This window comes from Trachemys scripta, chromosome 4 (assembly GCF_013100865.1).
Source record: "Trachemys scripta elegans isolate TJP31775 chromosome 4, CAS_Tse_1.0, whole genome shotgun sequence".
NCBI classification, from domain to species: Eukaryota; Metazoa; Chordata; order Testudines; family Emydidae; genus Trachemys; species Trachemys scripta.
Genome location: NC_048301.1, coordinates 101,326,376 through 101,354,099, shown reverse-complemented (window position 1 = coordinate 101,354,099; position 27,724 = coordinate 101,326,376). Strand labels below are relative to the sequence as shown.

General features: G+C 44.8%; 1 protein-coding gene across 1 annotated transcript in view; it reads left to right on the top strand.

Annotated features, from left to right (window-relative positions):
- PDE3B (phosphodiesterase 3B) overlaps nt 1–27,724 on the top strand; it is a 287,524-nt gene that overhangs the window by 196,272 nt on the left and 63,528 nt on the right. The window contains exons 5-7 of the mRNA XM_034770132.1: nt 16,098–16,204; nt 20,635–20,845; nt 21,392–21,468. Of these exons, the coding sequence (XP_034626023.1) occupies nt 16,098–16,204; nt 20,635–20,845; nt 21,392–21,468 (395 nt within the window). The remainder of the gene's footprint in view (nt 1–16,097; nt 16,205–20,634; nt 20,846–21,391; nt 21,469–27,724) is intronic.

The window sequence follows — 27,724 nt, the reverse complement described above, 5'->3', positions numbered from 1 at the left end:
GTTTTTTGTCCAGTGCTCATCATCTCCAGGGTAATACAGAAGATCAGGAAGGCAGCAACAAAAGTGATTTTAATGGCTCCCCATTGGCCCAGGCAGCCTTGGTTTCCAGACCTGATGAATGTGTCAGTGGAGCCACTATTTTTCCTGAATCCAAGGTTGGATTTGTTACCCCCAGGGAACATTTCTTCACCAAGATCCAAGCAAGTTACAGCTGAGCATTTCAAAGGAAATTTCTAAAATGAAATGGTTACTGTGGTGATCTCATCGGCCTGCTAAACCCAGGGTTATGAGTTCAATCCTTGAGGGGGCCATTTAGGGACCTGGGGCAAAATCGGTACTTGGTCCTGCTAGTGAAGGCAGGGAACTGGACTTGATGACCTTTCAAGGACCCTTCCAGTTCTATGAGATAGGTATATCTCCATAACAGTCTGTTGGCCTCTAGGATAAACTCCACAGACAAGTTTCACTCAAGGATATGATCTAAATTCAAAGCTGGGAGAGGGAGTTGTATTCAGCATCATGTAGACAAAGTGTCTCATGTTCTGGAAATGTTACAAGACTGCTTTGATCTTGAATTCCATGCTAATACCTTGAAAGTACACATTTCTGTGTTGTTAGTAATTCAGAGTGCTCCATAACAACATATGCTGCTTCATTAGAGCACTTCATCTGTTGTGTCCTCCTAAGGTGCATACAGCTCTCTTTGGATTTGAGCATTGTTCTCAATGCCTTAATGAAGGTGCCTTTGAACTTATGGAATCAGTTTAATCTCACTACATTATTATTAAATCAACCTTTTTGATTGCTATCATATCAGCAAGAACAGTGTCAGAGTTGGGAGCTTGGTCAACTGATCCATCCTGCTGCCTCTTCCACAAGGATAAGGTGTTTTTGTGAACAGATCCCAAAAGTAAATTTGATTTTTTTTCTCAAGCACAAGAGATCACATTGTCGTCTTTTTGTCCACATCCTTCTCACCCAAAGGAGAAACTATTGCTTTTGTTAGATGTAAGGTGATGTTTCAAGATCTGAAAAGAGCTAAAAACCTAAGAAAAACAGTCTTGCTGATCTTGTTTCATTCAAGGAAAAGTGGTGCCAAGGCATTTAAACAATCAGTCTCACAATGGATACAGATATGCCTCAGTGAAGCATCAAAAGCAAAGGGACTTAATTCTCCAGTGGGCATAAAAGCGCTCTCAGCATGAGCAGTGGCAGCATCATGTGCTGAGAAAGGGCAGGCTCTTTATAAGGAACCTGTAAAGCTGCAACTTGATCATCCCTGCATACATTTACTAAGTTTTACAAGATAGACACTCAGTCTTCAGCTGATGCAGCCTTTGGCAGGCAGGTCCTGCACGTTGTGGTGATTCCTTAAAAGAATCCTTTCTCTCAGTGATGTTAATTTGTTCCCTTTCCAGAAATATTATCACTGCTGAGAAAATCACACAATGAGGATCTGTGGACATAGCCCAAAGAAAGAATGGGAGGATTAATGGTGGCTTACCTGAAAAATTTTCCGTCTTTGAAGGAATAGGTTCACAGATCTGATGTGTCTTGAGCATCCATTAAAGGAGATCTGTTTTATTTATGGTTAAAGTTTTCTAAAGCAGGTAAAAATCTTTCTTGTTGTTTATAATGTTTTCTGTCAAGTATTATTTTTTGCAAGGGTGCTGATGAGGGCCAAGAGGTTTGGTTTTTGTTTCACAGTCCAGAGGTGCTAGATATGGAAGCATCTGAAAACTGGAGGGTATTTGGAAGGTGGGAGCTAGTCACTTGTCACCTGTCCAATCAGCTTTGATTCTGCCCATACAGCTACAGACAGGTGATGACACACACAATCAATACTGAGGATCTGTGGACCTAGCTCTTTAAAAAAGAGAAAACAATCAGATAAGTAACCACAAATTCTGCCAGTCTTTCCTCTTAACTTTTTATTTTCACGATTTTAAGGTTTTAATTCAAAGGGTGTGTTTTGCCTCAACTTTAATTGTCACTAACTATAGTTTTTGTTTGCTAATTTCATTGGGTTTTTTTACAACTATAGTGTATCTCAGTGGATAGTTCCCCAGGCAGGAAGAAGAGGACCTGCACTTGCTACTTCTGGGGGAATTCTGTGCAACTGCTCACTTGCAGAATTCATATTCCATTGCAGATTTCTTTGCTTCCCCATAGAAAATGACGGGGAAGGAAGGGAAGCTGCAAGAGCGGTCATGCACCCTTCCTTGGCAGTGCAGACACCTCATTTCCAGCGCCCAGAACAGCTGGAGGAGAGGTAAATCACCACAGGGAGGGTGTGGGGCTGGGGACGCCCATGGGCATAATTGGAGGGGCATTGCCCCCCCCAAAACAGAGGCAGGGCATTGGGGGCAGGCAGGATCATCTGCCACTGCCCTCTCCCCCATTTCTGCAAGCACAGAGCTACCTGGTAGCTCCGGCTCACTGACTCTGCAGCTGGACACAACCTCCTGGGTCCCAGTGCTGGTCGACTTCCCCATCTGTGTGTGCTGGATGCCCTGTTTTCTGTACAACGGTGAGTGCTCATGATGGGGCAGGACAAGGGGAGCAGGGGGAAAGGGATGGGGTAGGAAGGAAGAGACAGTGGGGAAGGAAGGGGGATTGGATAGGGCAGAGGGAGGAGGATGTGGGAGTGAGGGGGAATGGGGTAGGGGACAGTGGGAGGAGAAGGGGAGGGGATGGGATGGGATGGGGAGAGAGAAGGGAATGGGGGAGAAACAGGAGCCCAGCATGCCGTGTCTTCTGGCAGCAGCTGGGGGCTCCCCCCATTAAGCAGGCCCATTGTACCCTAAGAAGCCCCACCACCCCATGCACCTGGACCACCCCAATGAGCCCCGCCACACACCTGGACTCCGACCCCACTGAGCCCCAAAAAGCTACACCTGACCCTCACCCCACCAAGCCCCACTCCTCCAGTACCTGTATCCCCCCGCTGAGCATCATACCCTCACACCCAGACCCCACCTGCTGAGCCCCAACCACCTTTACCTGGATCCCCATGCAGAGTCCCATTGCCCCTGCATTCAGATCCCCCACTGAGCTGCCAGCACCCAGATTGCCCCATACAGAATCTTCTCACCCCACACCTGGATTCCCCCACACTAAGCCCCTCCACACTTGGATCCTGTCTGCCCACACCTGGTGCACCTGTCGTGGAGGGGCAGGGCCCCACAGTGTTTCTGCAGCAAGCCTGGGCCTTGCACTGTGTCAAGGTTAGGTGCAGCCTCACTGCTGAGTCCCTGTCCTGAGGGGTTGGGGACTGCAGGGTGAATTCCCACCTTCTTGCATCCAGTGGCCTGTGCTCCCGACTGCCAGGCTGGAGCCTCCACATTTATTTATTGACAAATACAATTTGCAGAATTTTAAAATACTGTGCAGACTTTTTAAGTTTTTGGCACAGAATCCCCTCAGGAGTAACCTGCCCTGGGAATCAGAAGGAGAAACTATGCAGCTGAAGCTGCTCTTGGTTATTTCAGCTCTTCTGATGAGCATGAGAGGCTGTGATGCGGCTCACTGAAATCTTTGTGCCTAACATTTTATCACCAGTTAAAAATTACTATAAGTACAGCAAGAGCAACCCTATTTAGCAGTGGCAACATAACTTGTTAGTTGAACAAAACTTCCATGCAGGAGTCTGAATAATCACTCACTTCCCAAAATACTCCATAGCCTCTCATCAATGTCCAGAATTTGGATACCGGCTAGGAGAAGTTGCAGAAGCAGGCTGCACTTGCCTGTATTCCACCAGCAGGTTTCCCTATTGCTCTCTCCCTTCACTGGCAGTATTAAGCATACCTCTCAGCCTTCAAACATACAAATGTGGGTTGCCTGTAAGTATGATGGCGTCTATGTTGGCCAGTACCCACGATTGACCCAATAATCTTCAAAGCTGAAAGCATGAGCCTTTATAGCTTATACTAAAGAACTTGGTTCTCAAACTGGGAGTTATCACAAACATCTTCTAGTTTGGGTACAGAGGGGAACACAACATATACACTGACCATAGGGTTACACAACAAAATATAGAAAATATGAATCACACAAATCACAAATAATTTACAAATTCTTAATTTATAAATATTAAATCTTTTTTAAATAGGTTTCTTTACTGTGTGAGTCACATGCAACTATACCATCCCCCAGCATAGATCAGCTGCAGGGTTTAAACCCCCTTGGCCTTCAAATCTCTAACAGAATTTATCAGAATTAATACATATACAGAATTATTTATATTAATATATACAGAAATAATTGCTAGCCCTTTGTAGGCCAGTCACTGGAGAACAACTTGAGACATGTTCCCAGTGGGTTACACAACTATTATTTACCCATCAGCAGTCTCTTGTCTTTCTGAAAGTGAATAACTGTTTATGGCTCACTGTGATGGGCCACTATTGAAGTGAAAAGTTATTTTTCAGTTATACAGCATATCAAATATATGTTCACAAAAGAAAAGTATGTTTTATAATAAATGCATGATTTGAAATTTTGCTATGCAATTTCACACTTGTAACAGTAGATGGCACAGTTTAACAACACAGTTACTCATTTATAGTAAATTTTCTAAAGGACAGTATAGGTACATGAAACTTCAAAACCAGTTTTTGGATTAAAAATATAACAACTGAAATAAATATAAAAGCTTGGTGATTTGAGAAGAAGGCCAGAGTCACTTAAGGCTCAAACATAGTTTCCAACTTAAAAGACCTATAAAAAGTTTTCAGATCTGATCTGTAAGAAAATAGTCTGCTTCATTAAAACATATAATTTAGCATTTTATATTTACCACTAAAGACGCTTTCTCTGGTACAAAGTTGAGATCATTCCAATTCAAATCTATGGAAGCTTAAAAATATAGGAATTTGGGCATACCTGCTTTTGTTTTTAAGGTATAAAACAGTATTTATTATAAGTCTCTCTTTTCAGATGTATCTAACTTTGTGAAACATTAACTCTTTGGGACTGAAATATTCCAGGCTTGGTCTCTGCCCAAACATGATTGTTTTGGAAAGTTTCAGCAAACTCCCTGTGGTTATGTTTGAGCTATGAATCTGTGGTAGAAAGCATATCTTTCCATCATAAAAAGGTGCAATATTTTCCTCTTCAGTATAACTAAAAAGTGGTTAACATTTGAGACATTAAATTTGGAATGTATATAGTCTCTGACACGTAGTACATGGTTTAACAATTTCTTTAATTTTGTGTTGTGAAAATAACAATTACGAACGTTTGAAAATGTATCCTGTATCATGAGTATGAAATTTTATTAGTGTTTATGCTGCACTTTAATCATCCTGTGCATCTATGTTGTGGTCTGTGCAAGGAAATACATAGCACCCATTGAGATGATCTCAACATGCTGGGAATTCTGTTACAAGAAGTGTTCTGGATTACTCAAAACAGAAACACCTGCTGCTAATGCTCTCATTAAGCACAAGATTGAAAATCATGCAGTCTTTAGTTCTAGTCCCTGACTTGATTTAATAGTAGTTTTCACTTATGTAAAATTCTATAAATATTATTTAGTTAGACCTCAAAACGTTCTGTGAGGTAGCAAATCTGTATTTTATAGAGGGGGTAACTGAGTCACACAGAGATTAAGTGTCTTTCCTAAGGTCATACAGCAAGTCAATATGAGGATCAGAACCAGTCTCCTAACTACTAAGTCTTTACCTTATCCACTACACTAGAGTTTTGTTCAAGGGAAATTGCTTAACCCATCTTTGTTTTAGTTATTGCATTTGTAAATGCCAACTAAGAATTTTGCAAAGACAGATGAGCATTGCCTGAGTTTTACAGCTGAAAAAGAACTATGGATACTGTCACATATCTGATTGAGCTCCACCTGTTGGAAACTCAGACTGCTGTGAGGGGATCCAAATGCTGAATCCCACATGCCCTTAGCTTTCTGGGGCTGGGCAGAATCCCTTGCTTTGGGCCTCTAAGTATGCACCTTATGTCTGATACCCTTCTGGACAGTGGGGACTCCACAATCAAATTGCTTAGGCCCTGAAACTAGTGCCTTCTCCCCCACGCCTACTGAGCAACTGTTGGACATTCCCTGCTTTTTGTCACCTGTCTCTGTTCTATCTGGGGATTCTTCTTCAAGTGTATGCGTGGCCAGGGCATTGTCATCAGACATGCACAGCCCATTGGGGCTGTGCATGTGCCTTCTGTTGCCTCACACTATTGCATGATGATATAAATGGCAGAGCCACCCCCAACACCCATCAGTTCCTTTCTACTGCTCATGATGGTTGTTAGTTTTCTCTTGATAATGCAAGTTTTCTCTTGTTTGGGTATTGTATATAGTTGGTAGTCATTAATAGTTTTAGTGTTAAGAAATTTTTAATGGGAAATTTCCTTTATTTGGGTACTTTTTTGTACTCTGGTTTCTGCCATTTGGATACTGGGTGCTGGGACATGCTTCAGTTCTCGGGCTTCAATACCTTCGAGAATCCAGTTAGTGACCTGCACTCCAGGTGCCTGAAGTGACTAGGAGAGGCTCATGTCAGAGATAGGTGCCAAATCTGCAGGGACTTTAAGCCTGGAACTAAAAAGGATAGGGAGGTCAGACTAAAACATCTTCTCATGGAGGCAGCCCAGCTCCCACCCTCAGAGACTCCCTGTTCGGAGAGCTCCTCCTGTATTGGCAGAGTCAATACCAATCTTCTCCGGTACCAAGGAAGAGGCACCAGAAGACAACACTGAAGGACTCAGTATCCTGGAGATCAAGGTCCATGGCACCAAAGTCCATCAAACCTGCTGGAAGGGAGGGTAGAGTGTACTCAATCCAAGGCTCTCCGATACAAATAATTTCTCAGACAGGGTCACTGACTCTAGCACTGGTACCAGCCCCATTATGATCGTCCCCTAAGGCGGCACCAACTGGTTCTGGGATCTTGTCTTTGTTGGCTTAGTGGCAGCAAGAGGCTACCCCGATACCATCAACCCTTGAAGCATATGCTATGGCATGTGACCAGTTGAATCTTTCCGTACTGGTTATGCCATGGTTCAAAAGTCATCTCACCTGGTACCGACAGTTACTCATCAGGATTTGTCAATTTCTTTAGTTCAGTGGGCACCTCCAGACACTCTACTACCTCTCTGTATGGTGGTTAACTCTCAGTTAACCAGAATTTTTGACTAACTGGCACCCACCATTCTCCCAACATGCTGGATAACAAAGCTTTTACTGTACTACTATCCATTACTCAACTTAAGTTGCAAAGGGACGTGTTGTAGAACTAAAGGTTTAACTCCGCTGATGAACCATATGAGGTCAATATAGTTTCACTTCATGGAATTTGTATTTTCAATTTGCTTTTTAAAAATTTATTAGAGCATAAGCTTTCATGGGCTACAGCCCACTTCTTCTGTAGCCCACGAAAGCTTATGCCCTAATAAATTTGTTAGTCTCTAAGGTGCCATAAATACTCCTGTTCTTTTTGCGGATACAGACTAACACGGCTGCTACTCTGAAACCTACTTTCTTCTGTTGTTGTTGACCCTCTCCCCACAATTGCAATAGAGAAAGCAAACAGATGCTTCATCTTTGAGGTGATGCTCTCAGGAGACAGAAGTTGTGTGTGTGTGTGTCTATATATAAATTTATATAGAAGTTGTGTGTGAGACTATATATAAATCTATATACAAATTTAAATTTGTACTTTATCCTTAAGTGGCCCCCTGAACAAAGGTGAATGTCATCCTTGGATTCTAAGCTTGCCTTGGTGGTCTTCATACCTTTCTGTAAGGTGTCTAGCATGTTTAAGTCTAGTAGACTACTTATGGAAGTATCTGCTCACCAATTGCATGAGCAGTTCATCGTATGGTCCTGAGTGAGTGGGATATACTGTAAGTTTCTATCAATTTTGTATTTTTATTGCTTCCATTACCAGAGTATCTGAAAGACCCTCACAATCTTTAATGTATTTATCTAATCCAGCACTATTATGATGGGGAATAAAAGTCTATAAATACTATTGTCTAGATTTTATAGATGTGCAACTGAGGCCCAGAGAGACTAAGTGACTTGCCTAAGGTCATAGAGGAAATCTGTGCCAGAGCAGGGAGTTTGAACCTAGGTCTCTTGAGTCCTAGGCTGGCACCTTAAGTGCTTGACAATCCTCCTTTTTAACATGGAATTTCTACTTTCTCAGGGCCAGTCTTTTTTCTGATGCTGAGAAGTTAATGGAAGATGTTAGGAAAACATCTTTGCTATATAAGTTAAAATTTCTAATTTGGAGATATAGCTGTCTTTTACCTTTCCCCACCTCTCTTCCTGCAATATAGCCACTGTAATTATGAAATCTTTTATAAATCCAGGTGGCTGTCAGCTAATTTCCTCCCCCACCCCACCCCCACTTATGATAAACACACTAGTAGTTCTTCGAGTGCTTGCTCATATCGATTCCAATTAGGTGTGCGCGCGCTGCGTGCACGATCGTTGGAGAATTTTCTACCCTCGCAACACCCGGTGGGTCGGCTGTGGAGCCCCCTGGAGTGGCGCCTTCATGGTGCTGGATATATACCCCAGCCGACCCAGTGCCCCCTCAGTTCCTTCTTACCGCCCCTGACGGTCGTTGGAACTGTGGAGCGCGGCATAGCTGTTCTCCACTCTCCCTAGCTTATCTGTTAATTTTGTAGATAGTTGTAGTTATAGTTGTGATATAGTGTTAGATAGTTATTCATCTTTGTTTTAAATAGTTGTAAATAGTTAGCAGGGGTTAAGAGGGTTGTTCTCCCCCCTTTTCCCCCCGGTGCATAGCCGGGCTCATGCCCAAGGCTCCTGGCTTTAAGCCGTGTGCGTCCTGCGCCAAGCCTATGCCTACGAGTGATCCGCTCGACTCGTGTCTGAAGTGTCTAGGAGAGTCCCATCAGACAGATAAGTGCAAGATCTGTAAGGCCTTCAGACCGAGAACCAAAAAGGAGTGGGACTTTAGGCTTAGGCAGCTCCTCATGGAGGTGGCACTTAGCCCGGATCCTCCCTCGGCGTGCCCAGCCCCGGCACCAAGCGCCTCGGTGCGCAGCACCCCTGCGGCACTGACCGGTACTGCACCGCGGGCAGAATCGGATAAGTCCTCACGGCACCGGCCTCCTTCGGCACCACGACCGCCACAGGGGCCTCGGCGCCGTTCCCTGTCTCTGGGACACAAGAAATCCCGCAAGGTGCAGGAGACTGTTGTCCTGCAGACGCCGGCTCCCCCGGTGCCGGGGGTAGAGCCGCGTCCTCCTTTAGAGCACCAGAAGCAAGTATCAGCTACACTGTCGTCTCCGGCACCGCGCCCGTTGAGTCCGGTGTGGACTGGCTCACCACCTCGGTTGGTGGTGGAGCCTTGTCTCCCGTCCACTCCGGAGACCTTCGCGATGGCGAGAGACCTTATCGCTCTCACGGAGCCGGCGCCGTCTCAACCACCGGCACCGTCGGCTCCTCGCGCAGTGCAATTCAGGGGCAAGCCTGCCCTGGTACGCCTGCCGTCTCCGGATGTGGACTCACGCCACCGCTCCAGGTCTTGGAGCAGGTCCCGACGCCACTCGCAGTCCCGGCGCCGACTATCACCTCGGCACCGGTCGTACTCGCGGCTGAGATCCTCTTCACGGCACCGGTCTAGGTCTTATCGGTACCGATCGGACTCAAGACATAGTTCTCAGCACCGGTACGAGTGCCGCTCCACTTCGAGGGGCCGCTCCCGGTACCACGTCTACTCGCGGTCGTCATCTTCTAGGTCCAGATCCGGATCTCGGCACCGACATGGCCACCGGCACCGATCCCGATCCCAGTACCACTCACCGGCACCGCGCAGGGACCGATCGCCTACGGACCGGCACCGGTCGGCACCGTATCGTACCGAGCCAATTCCAGCTCGTTCGGCACTGCCTTGACCCTCGAGATCAGCGTCTCGCTCCTCTGACGGGGCTTCAAGATCAGCGTACCCTACTCAGGGCCAGGCTGCTGCAGCTGACTTGGGCCACTGGCAGGAGGTGGCAGAGGACCCTGCGCAGGACCCTACACATTGGTCTTTCTGGACCCCGTGGGCGTATCACCAGGCACAAGGGGCTCCACCATCAGCCTCTCGCTCAGCACGCTCTGAGTCCAGAGTCCCGGAGGCCACCATCTCCCATCCTCCCCCAGGGGGCACGGAGGCTCCCGTGTCTACACCGCCTCAGGCCCTGCGTCCAGGGGCAGGCGATGCTCTACTTTCGGGACCCTTAGAACAGGACCCTCCGTTAGACCCCTTGCCCCCTGAGGCATCCTCCTCATCTTCCCCGGATGAGGCGGTGGCGGGTACAACAACCTCGGGCCCACCCCCAATAGATCTTCATGCCCACCAGGACGTGTAGGGTGGCGTGTAATATGGACCTCCAGGCGGAGGAGATAGTAGAGGTGCAGGACCTGGTGGTGAGCATCCTCTCGGCTGATGCCCCATCCCGGGTGGCATTACCAATAATTCGGATGATTCAGGCTAATGCCACTACCATGTGGCAAACTCCTGCCTCTATTCCACCCACAGTCAGAGGGGTAGAAAGGAAGTACGTCGTCCCTTCCAAGGACTATGAGTACTTATATACTCATCCCCCACCATGTTCACTAGTGGTGTCATTAGTAAACGCAAGAGAGCATCACGGCCAGCAGGCTGCAGCACCCAAATCGAAGGACGCTAAGCGCTTCGATTTGTTCGGGCTTAAGGTGTACTCGGCAGGAGGGCTGCAGCTCAGAGCAGCAAATCAGCAGGCACTCTTGAGCCGCTACAGCTTTAACTCATGGAACTCCATGGGGAAGTTCAAAGAGTTGGTTCCCCAGGACTCAAGGGAAGAGTTTGGGGCCTTAGTGGCGAGGACCTCCTTACAAGCCTCATTGGACATAGCGGACTCGGCCGTCAGGACGCTGCCGTCAGGTATCGCCATGCGGCGAGTTTCCTGGCTCCAGGTCTCGGGCTTGCCGCCGGAACTGCAGCAGACCCTGCAGTATTTACCTTTCGAGGGCCAGGGGCTGTTCTCAGAGAAGACGGACTCTTGGCTGCAGAGCCTCAAGGACTCGAACGATCATGCGCTCCCTGGGGATGCATGTCTCAGGGCCCCAGCGCAGACCCTTTAGGCCCCATCCTCAAAGGTTCTACCCTCCCCCGCCTCGTCCGAGACAGGACTTCGCCAGAAGGCGGGGACGAGGTGGTAGGCAAAGGTCGACCAGCCCTCAACCCGGTCAGAACCAGGGCCCGCCTAGACCACCTTCAGGTCCTAGGCAAAACTTTTGAAGGTGCGGTCGAGGACAGCACTCCAGCCACTTCCCAGGATCCATCTCCCTCCTTTCGGGATCGCCTCTCCCGTTTCCACTGTGCTTGGTCCCTCATAACATCAGACTGTTGGGTCCTTCGCACGGTGGAGAGGGGTTACGCTATCCAATTTTCTTCGTTCCCCCCCTCCCACCCCCTCTCCCTGTCCCTCTTCAGGGACCCTTCTCACGAGCATCTCCTTATACAGGAGGTTTCTGGCCTCCTATCTATGGGAGCCATAGAGGAGGTGCCACCAGAGTTAAGGGGCAGGGGGGTTTATTCCCGCTACTTCCTGATCCCCAAGTCAAAAGGGGGTCTGCGACCCATTTTAGTCTTACGCGGACTCAACAAATTCATAGTAAAGTTGAAGTTCCGCATGGTCTCCTTGGGGACCATTATCCCTTCCTTGGATCCTGGAGACTGGTTTGCCGCCCTCGACATGAAGGATGCATATTTTCATATAGCGATCTATCCCCCTCACAGGCGCTTCCTTTGATTTGTGGTAAACAAGGTGCACTACCAATTTGCAGTCCTTCCTTTCGGCTTGTCCACGGCTCCGAGAGTGTTCACAAAGTGTATGGCTGTTGTGGCAGCATACCTTTGTCGACAAGGGATACAGGTGTTCCCGTATTTAGACGACTGGCTGGTACGCGGCCGCACCAGAGAGCAAGTTCAAGCTCATGTCCACATAATAGTACAAACATTCCACGATTTGGGCATTCTACTCAACAAAGAGAAGTCCACTCTAGAGCCAACCCAGAGGATAGAATTTATTGGGGCAGTCCTAGACTCCAGACTTGCCCGAGCTATTCTACCAGACAGTCGCTTTCATACCGTTACAAGCATTATTCGAGGGCTCAGGGCCTTTCCGATTACCACAATAAGGACGTGCCTTGCCCTATTGGGTTATATGGCCTCTTGCACTTATGTAACCAGGCACGCCAGACTTCGACTTCGCCCACTGCAGGCCTGGGTATCGTCAGTGTACCGCCCTCATCAACACAGCCTAAACATGGTGGTCACGATTCCGACCTCGGTCCTGGCCTCTCTCATTTGGTGGCTGGACTGCAAGGCGGTTTGCACAGGAGTGCCATTCCATGCCCCTCCCTGCACCTGGTCATGGACGCCTCATCTCTAGGTTGGGGCGCTCACCTTGGAGAGCACCGTCCCCAGGGAATGTGGACCGCACCCCAACTAGCCCTGCACATCAATGTTTGAGAGCTGATGGCGGTGCACCTGGCCTGTCAGGCATTTCTCAGTCTCCTACAGGGCCGTTGCGTGTTAGTCCTCACCGACAACACCACGGCCATGTTTTACATCAACAAGCAAGGAGGAGCCCGGTCGTCGCTTCTATGCCAAGAGGCCATTCGCCTGTGGGAATTCTGCATCGCCCATTCAATACATCTCACGGCATCGTTCCTTCCTGGAGTCCAGAACACGCTAGCGGACCGTCTCAGCAGGTCCTTCCAGACGCACAAGTGGTCGATTCACCTGGACATCATCTATTCAGTCTTCCAGAGGTGGGGATTTCCCCAGGTCGACCTGTTTGCATCTCGAGCCAACAGGAAGTGCCACACGTTCTGCTCCCTGCAAGGGCAATCTCTGGGCTCTCTGTCGGACGCGTTCTTTCTAACCTGGAAGGACCACCTGTTCTACGCTTTCCCTCCATTTCCATTGGTCCACAGGGTATTGCTCAAGCTACGCAGAGACCAGGCACGGGTGATTCTAGTCGCTCCAGCTTGGCCAAGGCAGCACTGGTACACCACGCTTCTGGAGCTATCGGTTCAAACACCGATCACGCTTCCCCTGTGCCCAGATCTGATCTCTCAGGACCACGGCTGACTATGTCACCCCGACCTACTATCGCTCCACCTCACAGCGTGGATGCTCCATGGCTGAATCGGACAGAGCGGCAATGCTTGCAGTCCGTCCAACAGATTCTGCTGGGAAGTAGAAAGCCCTCTACACGGTCCACTTACTTAGCCAAGTGGAAACGGTTCTCCTGTTGGTGCGAGCAATGAGCCACGCCCCCCTTGCAGGCGCCTATTCCTCTTATTCTTGAATATCTCCTATCCCTAAAACAGCAGGGCTTGGCGATATCTTCGGTTAGGGTTCACCTGGCCGCTATTTCGGCGTTCCACCCAGGAGAACTCACTTCCTCGGTCTTCTCTAACCCGATGGTTGTTAGATTCCTCAAGGGCTTAGACCGACTGTACCCACAGCAACGCCAGCCCGTTCCGCCATGGGATCTCAACCTGGTTCTCTCAAAGTTCACAGGGGCTCCATTCGAGCCATTGGCTACCTGTTCACTCCTGTACTTATCTTGGAAGACAGCCTTCCTTGTAGCCATCACTTCAGCAAGATGTGTTTCTGAACTCAGGGCGCTTACGTCTGAACCTCCATACACTGTGTTCCATAAGGACAAGGTGCAGCTTCGCCCCCACCCTGCCTTTCTTCCCAAGGTAGTTTCACCTTTTCACATGAACCAGGATATATTTCTCCCGGTCTTCCATCCTAAGCCACACGCTACTCGTCAAGACCAGCATATGCATTCCTTGGACGTACGCAGGGCCTTGGCTTTCTTTATTGACCGTACAAAGCCGTTTAGGAAGATGACAACTCTTTGTTGCAGTGGCCGACCGGATGAAAGGCTCACCGGTCTCCTCACAGTGCCTGTCCTCTTGGATCACGTCCTGTATTCGTGCTTGCTACGACCTGGCTGGTGTCTCGACGCCGCGCCTCACCGCTCACTCCACGAGGGCCCAGGCCTCCTCGACTGCCTTCCTGATCCAGGACATTTGTAGAGCTGCAGTTTGGTCGTCAGTCCACACATTCGCCACTCACTATGCGCTGGTACAGCAATCCAGAGACAATGCTGCATTCGGATCAGCGGTTTTGCACACAGCGATGTCTCACTCCGACCCCACCACCTAGGTAAGGCTTGGGAGTCACCTAATTGGAATCAATATGAACAAGCACTTGAAGAAGAAAAGACGGTTGGTTACTCACCTTTGTAACTGTTGTTCTTCGAGATTTGTTGCGCATATCCATTCCAACCCCCCCTCCCCCCTTCCCCACTGTCGGAGTAACCGGCAAGAAGGAACTGAGGGGGTGCTGGGTCGGCTGGGGTATATATCCAGCACCATGAAGGTGCCACTCCAGGGGGCTCCACAGCCGACCCACCGGGTGTTGCTAGGGTAGAAAATTCTCCGACGATCGTGCACGCGGTGCGCACACACCTAATTGGAATGGATATGAGCAACACATCTCGAAGAACAACGGTTACAAAGGTGAGTAACCGTCTTTTCCTGTAGCTAAGAAGACTTGTATTACTACTCTGCTGTCCAAAGTCAGGTGTGTTCTCCCTCTGATGTTTTGACTATATTAACCTCAATGTCTCTGAAGAAAACTATGAAGAGTTCTGCCTCAGTGCTAAAAGACCTACCAAGCCTTTGCCAGAATTGTTACCAAATAACTTCGAATTATGCATCACTTAGTTGCTTCAGGAGAAATATGCCTATTGATAAGAAAAGCCTGATGATACATTTACCTAATTATGTCAGCAACAATTTTTTGGAGCCATTTGTAGCTCTGCCCTTTGCTCATGTGACAATAGTGAACGCAGTAGCCATTCCAGACTGACGTATAGAAAATTCAAGGCCATTTTACAGAGGATAATTCTAATTGTTTATTTTCAGGTTTAAATAAATATGATGTGGATTTATTTATTTACTTAGAATTGGTGTATATGTAGTGCTCTGGAAAATAGCCTCTAGTGTCTAATTAGTGGTTAGTGAACATAATAAGATTTTGCAGTTCAGATAAGCAAACAAATAGCTTGCTAGAACTTTGTTATAGCTGCATCTCTCCTTCCCACTATAGCATCAGTTGTCTTTACCAGAATGTAGTTGTTTGTCCATAGTGTGCTATAGCAGTCACTGCTGTATTGGTGCATATAAAAATATTTGAGCAGCCTCTCTGGAGAAATTCACTTTTTATTGTAGATGAAATTTCATACCATTCAGGGACCTCCCTGTCACACAGTGCATTCTGGGGCACCACTAACTGGCTGCCAAAATTTCAGATTAAAAGAAAGGAAAATTCTAGGGTGACTTTACTAATAGCAAACCTCAAAATTGACTGAAAAGATTTGCCCATCTCTTATTAGTCCAAAGTTGAATTAAGATTTTGGTATTGCTTTATTACCAATACTCATTAAATTAATGTAAGGGCAGTATAGATTTTATGCTATCTCGCTAAGCAAAACCAAACTAAACCCAATAATGCTAATATTGCTCTCTAGTTTACTCATAATTAGATAGCTTGAGGAAATTTGTCAGGCCATAACATTCCTTTAAAAACTTTTGACTGTGGCATTTGGGAGCAGGGCTTGAAACAACTATTGGAGAAGGTAAGATACATTTTCTAAACAGTACTAAGGAAAGGTAAGATGCTGTGCTGGGTGAATATATGTCTTCAGCCTACTTGCCACAGCTTCTATGCTGTCTTTTTAGAATTACCTAGGTGTTCTCCATCAGAGTTTCATGTCAAACTTAAAAGATTTATGCTCTATATAATAGATGGAAACGAATGGATATTGTCATCTTGTTCACTTTACTTGTTGAAGGGTAATGGTACTGTATAAGTCATTATAGCCTACCCATTTTGTTACAGTGTGTCTAGATTTGTGTTACTAAACTAAAATGAGCTGATCTACATATGCATTTGCCCTGACAATTGAATAAAAAGCAAGAAAGTAAAGCAGATTAAAAGAATGCTTGATATTTTTCTTGTTGTTTTTTATTTTAGCCAAGGATCCCATCCAAATGGGCCTTTCAGTACAAACCTACTGACAATACCAAAACAAAGATCATCTTCAGTGACATTGACTCATCATATAGGTCCCAGACGAGTTGGTAAGTTAGCAGTCTGTTGTTCTACGCATCTTGCAGCCTGTTGCTATGAATATGAGAAATTTGATTTAAATGAAACCCTCTTGTTTATAGGTGGTACTCCAAACATTGCAATAATCTTTGACATATTATTTTGTACATTATAACAGTGTAAGTTAGCATCAGTATGTAGCACATGCTTGAAAATAATTTTAATCTTATTTACTTATAAGAATATTCAGAGGACATATTGAACATTATCTCAATACAAATCTAAAAATATTAATACAATGCTGTATAACGAGACAAAGTCTCTCTGCTACTGTATTAGCACACATACCTGCAGGTCTTTTCAAGATATATACAATGGTTGTCACTAAAATTTTTTGCAAAGTTACTGTACTGTAATAACTATTATGTCATAATTTTTAATTCTTAGAATTATATTACTCTTGTTGTTTGTATTACAGCTGTGCCTAGAGGTTTCAATTCAGAAATGGTCCCCATAGTACTGTGACGTGTACAAACACATATTAAGAAACTGTCCCTGCCTAGTAATGGAGCTTACAGTCCAGGACCCTCATTTTGCTATAAGCACCATATAGACAGACTCCTATATCTGTGGGAAGCCCCAGTGAAGTCATGGAATTCGTTGCATGATCAAGCCTGATGAAAAGAGATTTTTAGCCTAAGAAAGGAGTTTACATATTAATAATCTTTGTGGAATATGAGAAAATAGAAATATCAGATGCTGCTATGTAGTAGCTTAGTAAGTGTTGAATTTAGTAATAACCAGTGTGTATATAATGTGTATTTCGTGTACCAGAGATTAGAATTGGTCTCTTTGCCCATATGAAATTAGAGCCTTAGTATGCTGTTCTTCTGCCAATTCCACCCATGCATCTCTGATTTTATCATAATTTCAATAAGATATTAAACTGTGTAATGTAATTTTTAAAATAGAGACTTGATTGCCTGTTTAGAAATAAGTATACAAGTTTCATTGGGGATGCATAATTACTTTTTTCATTAAAGGTATTTTTCAAATGTACTTTATATTTGTAAATCCATTCTTTTCACTGGGTTTGTCTAGTTTATTCACTGATTTTAGGTTCATTTAATTTTCCTAAACATCATACAAACTCAGGCCCTGCTCCTGCAACTTGTTGCATGTGGATAGACCCCTGTGTCTCTTATGGGTCAATTGCAGGATTAGCACCTTGGTGACATTATATACAGCATAAAATACTGTATGTAATCCAATATTTTAAATATAAATTCAAAATACACTGAAACCTGTTAAGAACCACTCAAAGGATCATCAAAAGTTGATTGCTTTGCAAAGATGGCCTTCTAATAAGGGTGGTGCAATCCGGGGTACTCTGTCAATCTGTTAAAACAGATTACTTGAGAAGGGTGTTCTTTTGCACAGATTGAACATTTACCCATTCAAACATTGTGGTTTTAACATATTAGATGAGAGAAAAGAAAATTGTAATTTAATATATAAATTGAAAAAAATATTCAAATATGGCTGAATATTTACTAATTAAGTATCTCAATGATAAAATAGAACATTAAATGCATTCTTAATTAAGGGAAAACAGAATGCAGTATTACCCAATGTGGGAAATATGACATGTATAAATATATGCAGTGATGTCTTCGGTCATATATTGTAGTCATATATAATTACACTAAACAGTTACGAGAACATTACTAAGGTTGCAAAATCAACCACTCAAACATTAGGAAATGCTGGGATTAAGGTTGTCTGTGCACTGAAAGAGGCAAGCGTCCTCTGGAACAAACAGTATATAATTATGTAATTAAAGTCTGTTATATAATGCATATGCACAAAGTGGTGGGAAGTAAGATTGCACGTGGTATTTCCTAAACTGTTGAGTGCTTGACTTGCAGTCTGATTAGTGTTTTTTTAATATTGTGTGTACATGTGTGTAATTTCCTCAGTCTTTATAAAAGCAAACTGAAAAAGCAAAAATTCTATCTTGTCATATCATATTGACATTCACATAGGTCATTAACAGGGCTGGAACCTTTAGATCCACCACACAGACCTTTGCCACTTGAACTAATGGAGTAAGTGATAGAATTGGTAGGTTGGCATCTTCTGTGTGGACCAGCACTAGAGGATGATGGGGGCACTTTGCTAGTGGGTTTCACAGATATTTGCTGTCAGCAAATGAAAAGTGAGATTCAGGGTCTTGGGTTCTATTCCAAGCTATGGAGGGGAGTGTCCTCTAGTGTGTATGGACTCTTCTGCCCATCTGCCCCCTACTGCCAAATCCCCTCCAACTTGTCCTTGTCCCAGTCCTGTCTCTTCCTCACCTTTGGCTCCTTGTCCCAGTACCACTTCAGTTTGTGGTGGGAGTGTGAGGAGCTGGGAGCAAGAGGCGCAAGGAGCTGAGAGTGAGAGGGTGTGCTGCGGGAGGACTGAGGAGCACAAGCATTATCAGACACCAGGAGGAAGGTCCTGTGTTGAGAATAAGGAAAGTGTTTGGAGGAGGCCATGGGGAAGTAGCCCAAGGAGTTGTAGCTGTCATGCAGCTGTTACAGGAGGCACTATAGACAGTTGCAGTCCACAGGGCCCTGGGCTGGAACTCTGAGTAGAGGGTGCGCCCGGGATCCCCCCCCCCAAACCTCCCAATTGACCTGGACTGTGGGTTCTTCCAGAGGGGAAGGTCTCTTAGCTGTTCCCCAACCCACATGGTGAATCTCTGAGGCAAGAAAATCCACCAATAAGCGCAAGACCCACCAAGATAGAGGAGGAACTTCGTCACACCTTGTATAGCAAGTCTTAGACTCACCCCTCTAGACTCCCTGTTGCAGTTCCAGTTTCCATGTATCTACCCCTTCCCAACTCCCATTCTTCTTGTCCAGCCATTCCCAGTCCCCACCCCACTTTCTCATTTCCTTGTCCCCCGTTTCCTTATCCAGGCATTCAGAGCCCCCTCTTCCATCTGACTCTCTTCCCACTCCACATCTAGTCATTTCCCTAGTTCTTCCAGCCCATGTTACCTGTACCTACTGGCTCCCTGTCCCAGTCTCCCAATCTGGGTTTCTTGTCCAATCTCAATGTCCCTGCTTCCTCCAGCTCCTTGTTCCTGTCTCTCTGCCTAGCCAGTCCTAGTTCTGCCCCTATACTGAATTCATTATCAGATCCATCTGCCCTTCCCCCAGTCAGCCCCATATCCCCCCTGCTTTTCCTCCAGTCTCAATTCCCCCTCCCGCTCCCCCCCACACACACAGACCCTCCCATGTCCATTCATGGCTCTGTCTCCCGCAAACTTCCAGTTTCCATCTCTCCTCCCTGCCAGCCTCCAGTCCCAGTTCATCCTGCATAGCTCCTCGTCCCAATATACACCTTTTGCCCTTCCACTTAACTCCCCAGATCTGAATCTTGCCCCTTTGTATTCAAGTCAGGCAGTTTTCTCCTCCATGCTGCCTGGGTGCCAGCAGGGGGTCATTGAAAGTACAGGAAAGGCAGACTCCCTGCTTTGCCCCTGCATCTCTGGCTGGAAGGAACATGCTCAGTCACACTGTGCAAATGGCGCATGTTCAGTCTGATCAGCACTAGGAGCTGAGAGAGGCTTGAGCATGCTCAGTGCACAAAGAATACAGAGATTTTAGCTGCTAAATCTAAGAAGTCTACTGATCATATGGAAGCTGCAGTTTTTCAAAGGCTTATAACTTGGCCAAATTTTGGCGGATTTTCACAGGAACAGTGAAAGGCATATCTGTTACACAAAGCCACCCTCCTGCCAAATTTAAAGTTTCTCTCCAGAGCATGGAGACGCTAGAGTTTTTAAAGTAAAGGTCACCAGAATTTTTTAATGTTGCAAACAACTTATTTTTTTCTAGCGTCATTCTCAGAAAAAGATGAACTCTTATGGCTGAAATTTTCCATAAAACTCAGCCTGAGGCAGACAACCAGCAGAGAAATTTTTAGCGCAAACAGTTACAGTTCAGCAAAATCACAAGCAACTGAAAACGGTCTTATAAAGGGAAGTACCTCCTAACATAAGTATTAAAAACACATACATTAAAACCAAATTACTAAACAAAAAGTTAGGTTTTACACATACTTCTATATGAGATCTCCATTGAAAATCTGAGTTCAAATCTCTTCCAGAAGCCGATATACAGTTTTTATATGGAGAAGCTTAAACACTGAACAGAGCATGCACCCAACAAATTACTCAGATGTGCAGCCTACCCTGTATTGCTTGTGTATAAAACCAAAACAGTGAATAAATCTTTGTCTAATATGTATTTAATAGTTTAATCCATCTATAGTATTTTTCACCTATCACTTTGTTCTTATTAAGCTATAGAATTTTCTTATAGCTTTCATTTTGATCTTTCAAAAACATTGTTTTTTTAATGTAGTCTAAAGAAATGCTCAGTAAATTACTACATGTATGTTTTTGCAGGTACTTCCCCTAGCCTGAGTCCTGTTGGTTCATCTAGTCATGGTTCTATCTCCAGTGGATCCCTTGTCAGTCGGTCACCTGTAGAATTTCCTGATACTGCTGATTTTCTTACTAAGCCAAGTGTTAATTTACATAAACCTTTGGGATATACATTTAATTCTCCAGATTTTCAGCAACAAGTTAAAGCTTCTACAAGCTATACTTGTAACAGGTACTGTAAACCCTCAGAAGTATTCAAAAGTATAAAAGCAAATTGTTATATGCTGTAATTATCCATACTTTTATATGAAAAATCATACTAATTCCCTTTTTTCCTAAGGAAACTTGATATAACTGTGAAAGATAACTTCTCATACTAATTTATATCCATATGTATATGTAGCATCTGTTATCAGGAAGGGCTGTAAATACACTTTACATATTTCATTGCTCTGTAATTGAATGTTGCAACCATTCTGTACTTGGAGTTCTATACTGTATGTTTTAGGAGAGGAAGGGAACCCCCATGTTTGGGAAATAATTCTATTCTGATTCAGTCACCTTTTAAATGACCAACACTACTTCTGGTAGCACAGTGAAGGTTACTTATCTAAAGTATTGGCCAGGCCCAATCCTGCTTGCTTTATGAGATTTACCAAGGTGATATGACTGCAAGTATCTGAATAATAGCATAATAACTGTAGTATTTATACAGCAATCAGAAGTGGAAAAGAGAGAAATGAGCTAATATTGTTCCTTGTCTTGTTTATTCTGTAAGCTGTGGACATCAACTTCTCAAGCGTATTTCAACATCACAGTCAGAATCTGGTGCAGAATATCAAGGCAGAAAATCAGGTAGGATTTCAAAATATTCAAGTATGTGATAGTGCTTCACTGTGCTTTCTCAATAAATAAGCAATTTTAAGATTCCATATTAAAACTTTTCCTATACTTCCAAATAATTCATGTGTGTATCTTTTTAATAACCATTTTAGTGGATCCCTATATATCTGGTTTATTATCTCTCAATTCCTCGAGCCAGGATAAGAGATGGCATAGTCTTATATGTATCCTGTTCTTTAAAGATATGTTTTCTAATCTACTTCTGGCTTTATATTTTTGCAGGCAAATGGAGTTTTTAATGCTCTGTAGCTGGTTTTCTGAACTTTTAACATGTCACACAATAAACTGAACTTTCCTACCTCCTGACAAGCAGTTACTCTGTTGTATTAATTCAATTTCTATGAATAATAGGTTAAAATTATACAGTGTAGCTTTTTCCACACACACTCCATCAGGGAAGTTATTTTTGTCTTATGAAACTCTCCTGTTAAGTCTTTGCATGAAAACAAGATAGAAAACAAACAACTAATTTTCATTATGAAGAACCAGTTGAGGCCATCTGAAGAATTATTGGCCAGTGGGACAAAGCTCCGAGCCTGTATTGGTGGGTTCAGTGGCCTCAGAAGCTCGCTAAGGCCCTCAGTGTGACCTCCCTTTTTTAGTTTATCAGCAAAGGTCACAGCTTATTGAGCTACTTTCATCACAGGCCAGTATGGGAGGTGGGAAGGTGGAATACCCACAGTCTCTGTTGCTCCTTAGAGCTCAATAGGCTCAGTTCAGCCTCCTGCCTGGACCAAAGTCTGCTTCCTCTCTCAAGGGGATCTCTGTAGAGCATGGGGGGAAGAGAGAACCGGGGCTCACCCTCTACTCCGGGTTCCAGCCCAGGGACCCTAATGGTAGCAGCTGTTGGCCAGCTTCCTGTTCACCGCTGACGCTCCCTGGGCCACTTCCCCGTAATCCCCTTTTCCCAGCTTCACCCTTACCTCAGGCTTCAGCAACACTTCCTCTCCTCCAGTTCCTTTCACCTGGGCATCCTTGAGGGGACTCAAAGGAGAGCTTTTAAGCAGTATGAGTAGGACTTTGATTAGTTCCAGCTGTCTCCATTAGCCTACCAGCCTTAACTGACCCTTTGCTGGTTAATTGGAGTCAGGAGCCTGCATTAGCCCAATGACCTTAACTGGTTTAATTGGCATCAGGTGACTTGATTGGCCTGGAGTAGCCTTTGTTTGGCTATCTAGGGAACAGTCCTGAGGCTGATATATTTGCCTTCCGCTACTCTTTTATAGCCTTCTGGTTTGAGTCTGTCACAGCAGTTAAACTAGATTTACATCTTTGCACTGTTGGAGTGGCACAAAACAGCCAAAGTATACCAGTGATCTGGCCTGATTTTTGTGAAAATGGACTACACTTTACATTTTTTTCTGCTAGCGGACTTTAACCAGCTACCGTACTTCTCAAGGGACCAAATGTCAGTTGGGGATACCATATCACATTGCTCTCTGTTCATTCCCCGTTTCCTGCCCTTCCTACTTCACTATACCCTTTACCCCTGAAGAGGAGCTGAGGGAGGGGATTCATAAGAGCCAGCTATGTCAGCTGTACCCCCAATGGCAGCTCATTCGTTTCCACCTCTTTCCCCAATTTAAAGTGGTTTCCACTCTCTTTGCTTGAGTGCCCTAGATACAGAATTTAAGAATACTGTGAATGCAAACTTGAAGTGGACTTGTGCATTCTATTTTTGATATACTGGTTTAGATATTTATATCAAGAGAAATCTGTTTGGTTGTCCTCTTCTTTCATCCCTTCCCTTTCTATTATTCATTCCCCGATTTCTATGTTGTGTAGACTACTATAAAAAAGGTGGGTTTTACAACTGAACTCTGAAATCAATTTGACTAGAACTCATTCCAATACATCTTTGCCTTAGTGATAAAATGTTTTACAATAATTTGTGTTTCTCATAAGTGCAGTTGTCTTCATGGATCATGAATGCAGAGACAGTCTGAGGACTTGTCTTCACTACCGGAGAGATCCACTCTGCTGCAAACGATGCAGCGGATGTTGATTTAGCGGGTCTAGTGAAGACCTGCTAAATCGACTACAGAGCGCTCTCGGGTTGACTCCGGTACTCCACCTCTACAAGAAGAGTAAGGTAAGTCAACCAGAGAGCGTCTCCTGTCAATGCAGCGCAGTAAAGACACCGCGTAAGTCAACCTAAGCTACGTCTACTCCAGCTATGTTATTCACATAGCTGAAGTAGCATAACTTAGGTCGACTTATCCCAGTAGTGAAGACAAGCCCTAAGATATCCTTTCCATATTTCTTTAGGACCAGTATCTTGATTTGGATTCAGAAGTGAACTGAGAAACATAGGAATATGCGGAGCACATACATCTATGCTACTTAGAAAAGAGCTTTAGTCACTCAGTCTTTCCCCTGTCCCCAGGCCAGGCTGGAGAAGTTGAGCACCACTCCTCTTTGCCATTCCAGCTCCCTGGGGGGAAGCGGGGAGGACAGAAGCCTGAGCGTCTGTGTTTTCTTTCGGTCTGTCTGGCTCCGGAGCATTTTTTTTGGTTTCATTTCAGATTGAACCAATTTTTTTGAACTGCAAATGAAACAAAAAATCAGTTATTCATGGACTCTTTCAGACCAGAACCATATCTTTCTCTGTTGACAGTAAAATACCTAGCACCCAAAAGCATGCTAAATAGTGAACCATATCTCTGATTCTGTAATCTGTTTTCATTTACTTTTAGAGACGAGAGCATTACCTGCTTGTAATATTTTAATTCTTTTAAGGTTACTGCTTTTTTAAAATAATCACCCAGTCTTCTCCACTAAGTCTGTAGAGTATTTAGTGTCACATTTATTTAAACTCTTAAATTTGGTCAAAAAAGAAGTGCAAAAAGTGAAGCAATTAGCCGCTCATGTTTCACCAAAAGGGACATACATTTTATCATTGTAGATACTTATAACAGTTAAGGATGTGGATTGCCACGGGCACGCAGGGGCGAAAGAAAATGCAGGCCTGTTATTTACCAGGCTGCACGTGGCAATAGACTATATTGGTAAGGGATGCAAGGAGAGTATGGGTCACGATGCAAACTGCAGACACACACACACACATACACACAAACAACTAAAATTAATCAATTTAAAGTTTTATTGGGGATAATTACCAGGGGTAAGGGAGCAGCGTTTGATTAGCTAATAGAGTTAATGAAACTTAAAAACACACAATGACTAAAATATCTACTAACAATATTTATAAACAAAAATGCAGCATTTAGTAATAACTGATACTTACAAATACAAACCAACGCATAACGACCGGCAAACGTAGACACTCTGTTTGAAACACGTGAGCTGAGAGAGAGGCTTCGAGGTGATCAGGCTCGGTTACGGGTGTACACAGGATACACAGGATTTGTTTTTCTTTCTCCTCTCCCTGCCTGCACATGGCAGACAGGCCCATAAAGTACCAACTATGACATCATAGAAGTGTCATAGGGGACGGGGCCCAAAACCTGTTTGTGTTCGTTTCTGATTGGCACAAGCAAAGTTTACACCAAGTAGGGGAGCAGGTGCCTCAAAGTCTGGTTTCGCCCCCAAAAGGTGAGGAAATGCATATTGTTTTAGAATGCGTGCAACACTGAATGACAAAAGAAGAGGCCAGGGCAATACCGGTATGGGCAAGTTTTACAGGATGCAGACAGGAACTCATCTCAACATGCCCCCGTGCCCTGGCCGAAATAGTTAGGCCGAAAACCTAAACTTCCGAGTCCGACTCCTCATTCCCACCTACGAGGGGATGCGCTTCGGGGGTGGAAGTGATGTAGGCCGAGGCAACAAACTTGTGAATGCAGGCTTTAATGAAGGCACATACGAGACAGAGAAGAGTGAGCCCAACTAGAAGGGACACAAACAGGGATTGGAAATAGGATTTGTAGGGCGCAAGGCCAAGCCAATCGAGCCATGACCAAAACTGGAAGGACTCTCGTGACTCTCAGACAGTAGAGCTCAACGTTTGCAGGTCTTTAATAATTGAGGACAAATTAGGAGAAATAGAAGGCAAGGAAACGCAGCATTTATCAGCAAAGTCGGGATATACTTCAGCAAATTTAGTACAAAATGAGGAAGATTGTAACAAATATTGAATCATTAATCTATTTTGAATACTATACTGAACAAGGGAATTTAACTGCTGATTAATTAAGGAGAGGCCCTTGCCCATAGTATTAGCAAGCATTTCAATAGCAAGGGATTGGAACAGCACTTGATCACGTAACATCATATAACCAACAGGGTTAAAACTAACAATAGAGGAGGCGAGGGAGGAAGCTGCTGTTTGCAAATGAGTCCAAAAAGAGTGGGTACTACGATGGTGTCAGTGGCTAGATGGCAAGGTATAAATACCTCCACCCTGTAGATACAGGGTGCCAATGGTGCATATACCCCGGGGATTGGGAGGAAGCACAGCAAATGCAACATTACCGCAAATCCAAAAATGACCGGGTCTTAAGGAAGAAACTGTGGTATGGCTCCACCCATTATTGGTTACAGAATAAAAGCTAGATGCACGATTGATACATGCAGCCTCAGCATGATGCATATGCTGGGCATGAAACAGATACGTATGTGTTATGGAGGTATAGAAGGTTCCAAAAAAAAATTATAATTAAGACGATAAGAACAATTAATGGGAGGGGGATAGGTAAAATTAAGAGTGGGTTTAGTTAGGGAGGTATTAGCATAAGAGAAACTCCACATAGAACAATTAGAATAAGTACCAACCCAAGTAAGGGCTGGAGTTAAACTATTACCAACAAAAACCCAACAATGAGATGCTGGAACTCTAATACTCTCAATTAAAGGAAAGCTATGATCACTTTGACCTGAAGCATTAAGAACTGGAAACACATAAGAATTAAATTGTGAAGAACAATTATTCCAAACACTAGAAGCAGCCCACTGCACATAGGGGGAAGAACAATTCACACTAGAAATATTAAATGAAGAAAAATTATAAACTATTGGTACAAATTGAAAGGGTAATGGATATTTAGGAGAGAAATGAGTGGAGCAAACAAGACAATCTTCTGGACTCAGCGCTGACAGGGACTGGTTTCCGCTGACCTCCTGCACCCAGTAGGCGGCAAACCAGGTTTGTAGTCCACCTTCTCCTAAGGGCTCCGTGGGCAAAGATGTTGTGAGGGAGAACATCTGAGGAGCAGCATAACCTGTAAAACAGAATAATACGAGCCCTGCTCAGGGGCATTAGTTTGTTTATTAAGAACTACATTTGCTGAGTCAGTTATGATGAACTAGCTTGTCACCGGGGGTACTTGTAGCCACTAAAGTAGGTGTTAGGGTACTTGCCGGCCCGGAGAATGGTGGTTTTTATAGGTTCTCGATGGCCGAAGGCTTGGGGTTCTGTAAGCCAAACCAGTTGGCCGGTGTTAAACACGGGGGACCAAGGCGGCTTAGGTGTAGGTGAAATGTGAGGCCAGCGAGAGTAACTTTTGTTGAGTGCGATAAGTACCTGGGGTAAAAATGAGCTCCAGTTTTTAAAATCAAGGTTGGGGTTTGCTGTTCGCAGCATAGTCTTAAGGACTGCGATTTTTCGCTCCACCACACCATTGCTTTGAGGATGATATTTAGTATGGATGTGAAGGGAAGCCCCCCCAACCAAAAATGAGCTGTTCGATGCTTTTGCCGGTAAAGGGTGGCCCACCATCTGCTTGGACTTCAGTGGGAGTGCCCCAGGCAGCTGCTGTTTGCTTAAGAGCCACAGCGACAGAAGCAGCATTGGTTTTAGTAAGAGGGACACAAAAAGTTTGCCGAGACCCCAGATCGACAGTAACTAAGGCTTTTGGAAAACGACGAGCACCTGGCAGGGGTCCTATTAAATCAATTTGCCACGTACTACCTGGGGCAAAGTGTTCTGCAGCGTATGCAGAGCGCTCATATCGGGACGATTCATAGTTTTTACCTGCACACACTGCAAGCAGGACTGAACAATGAGCTCGCACTGACTGCGGCTAACGTCAGGCTTTTGGTCAGAAAAGCCAGATAACAGGCCATACAATTTTGTGGGTGGTAAGTGTCCCCATTCTTCGTGGAGCCAGCGCAACAACAGGTCGGGATTTGCCATATGAACTCGGGAGACCTCTCTCATTCTTTGATCAAGACTGGAATGCAGGGGGTTAGAGTCTGGTCGATGAGAGGAACAGTGCGTAATGAACTAAGGGTGAGAGAATTTACGAAT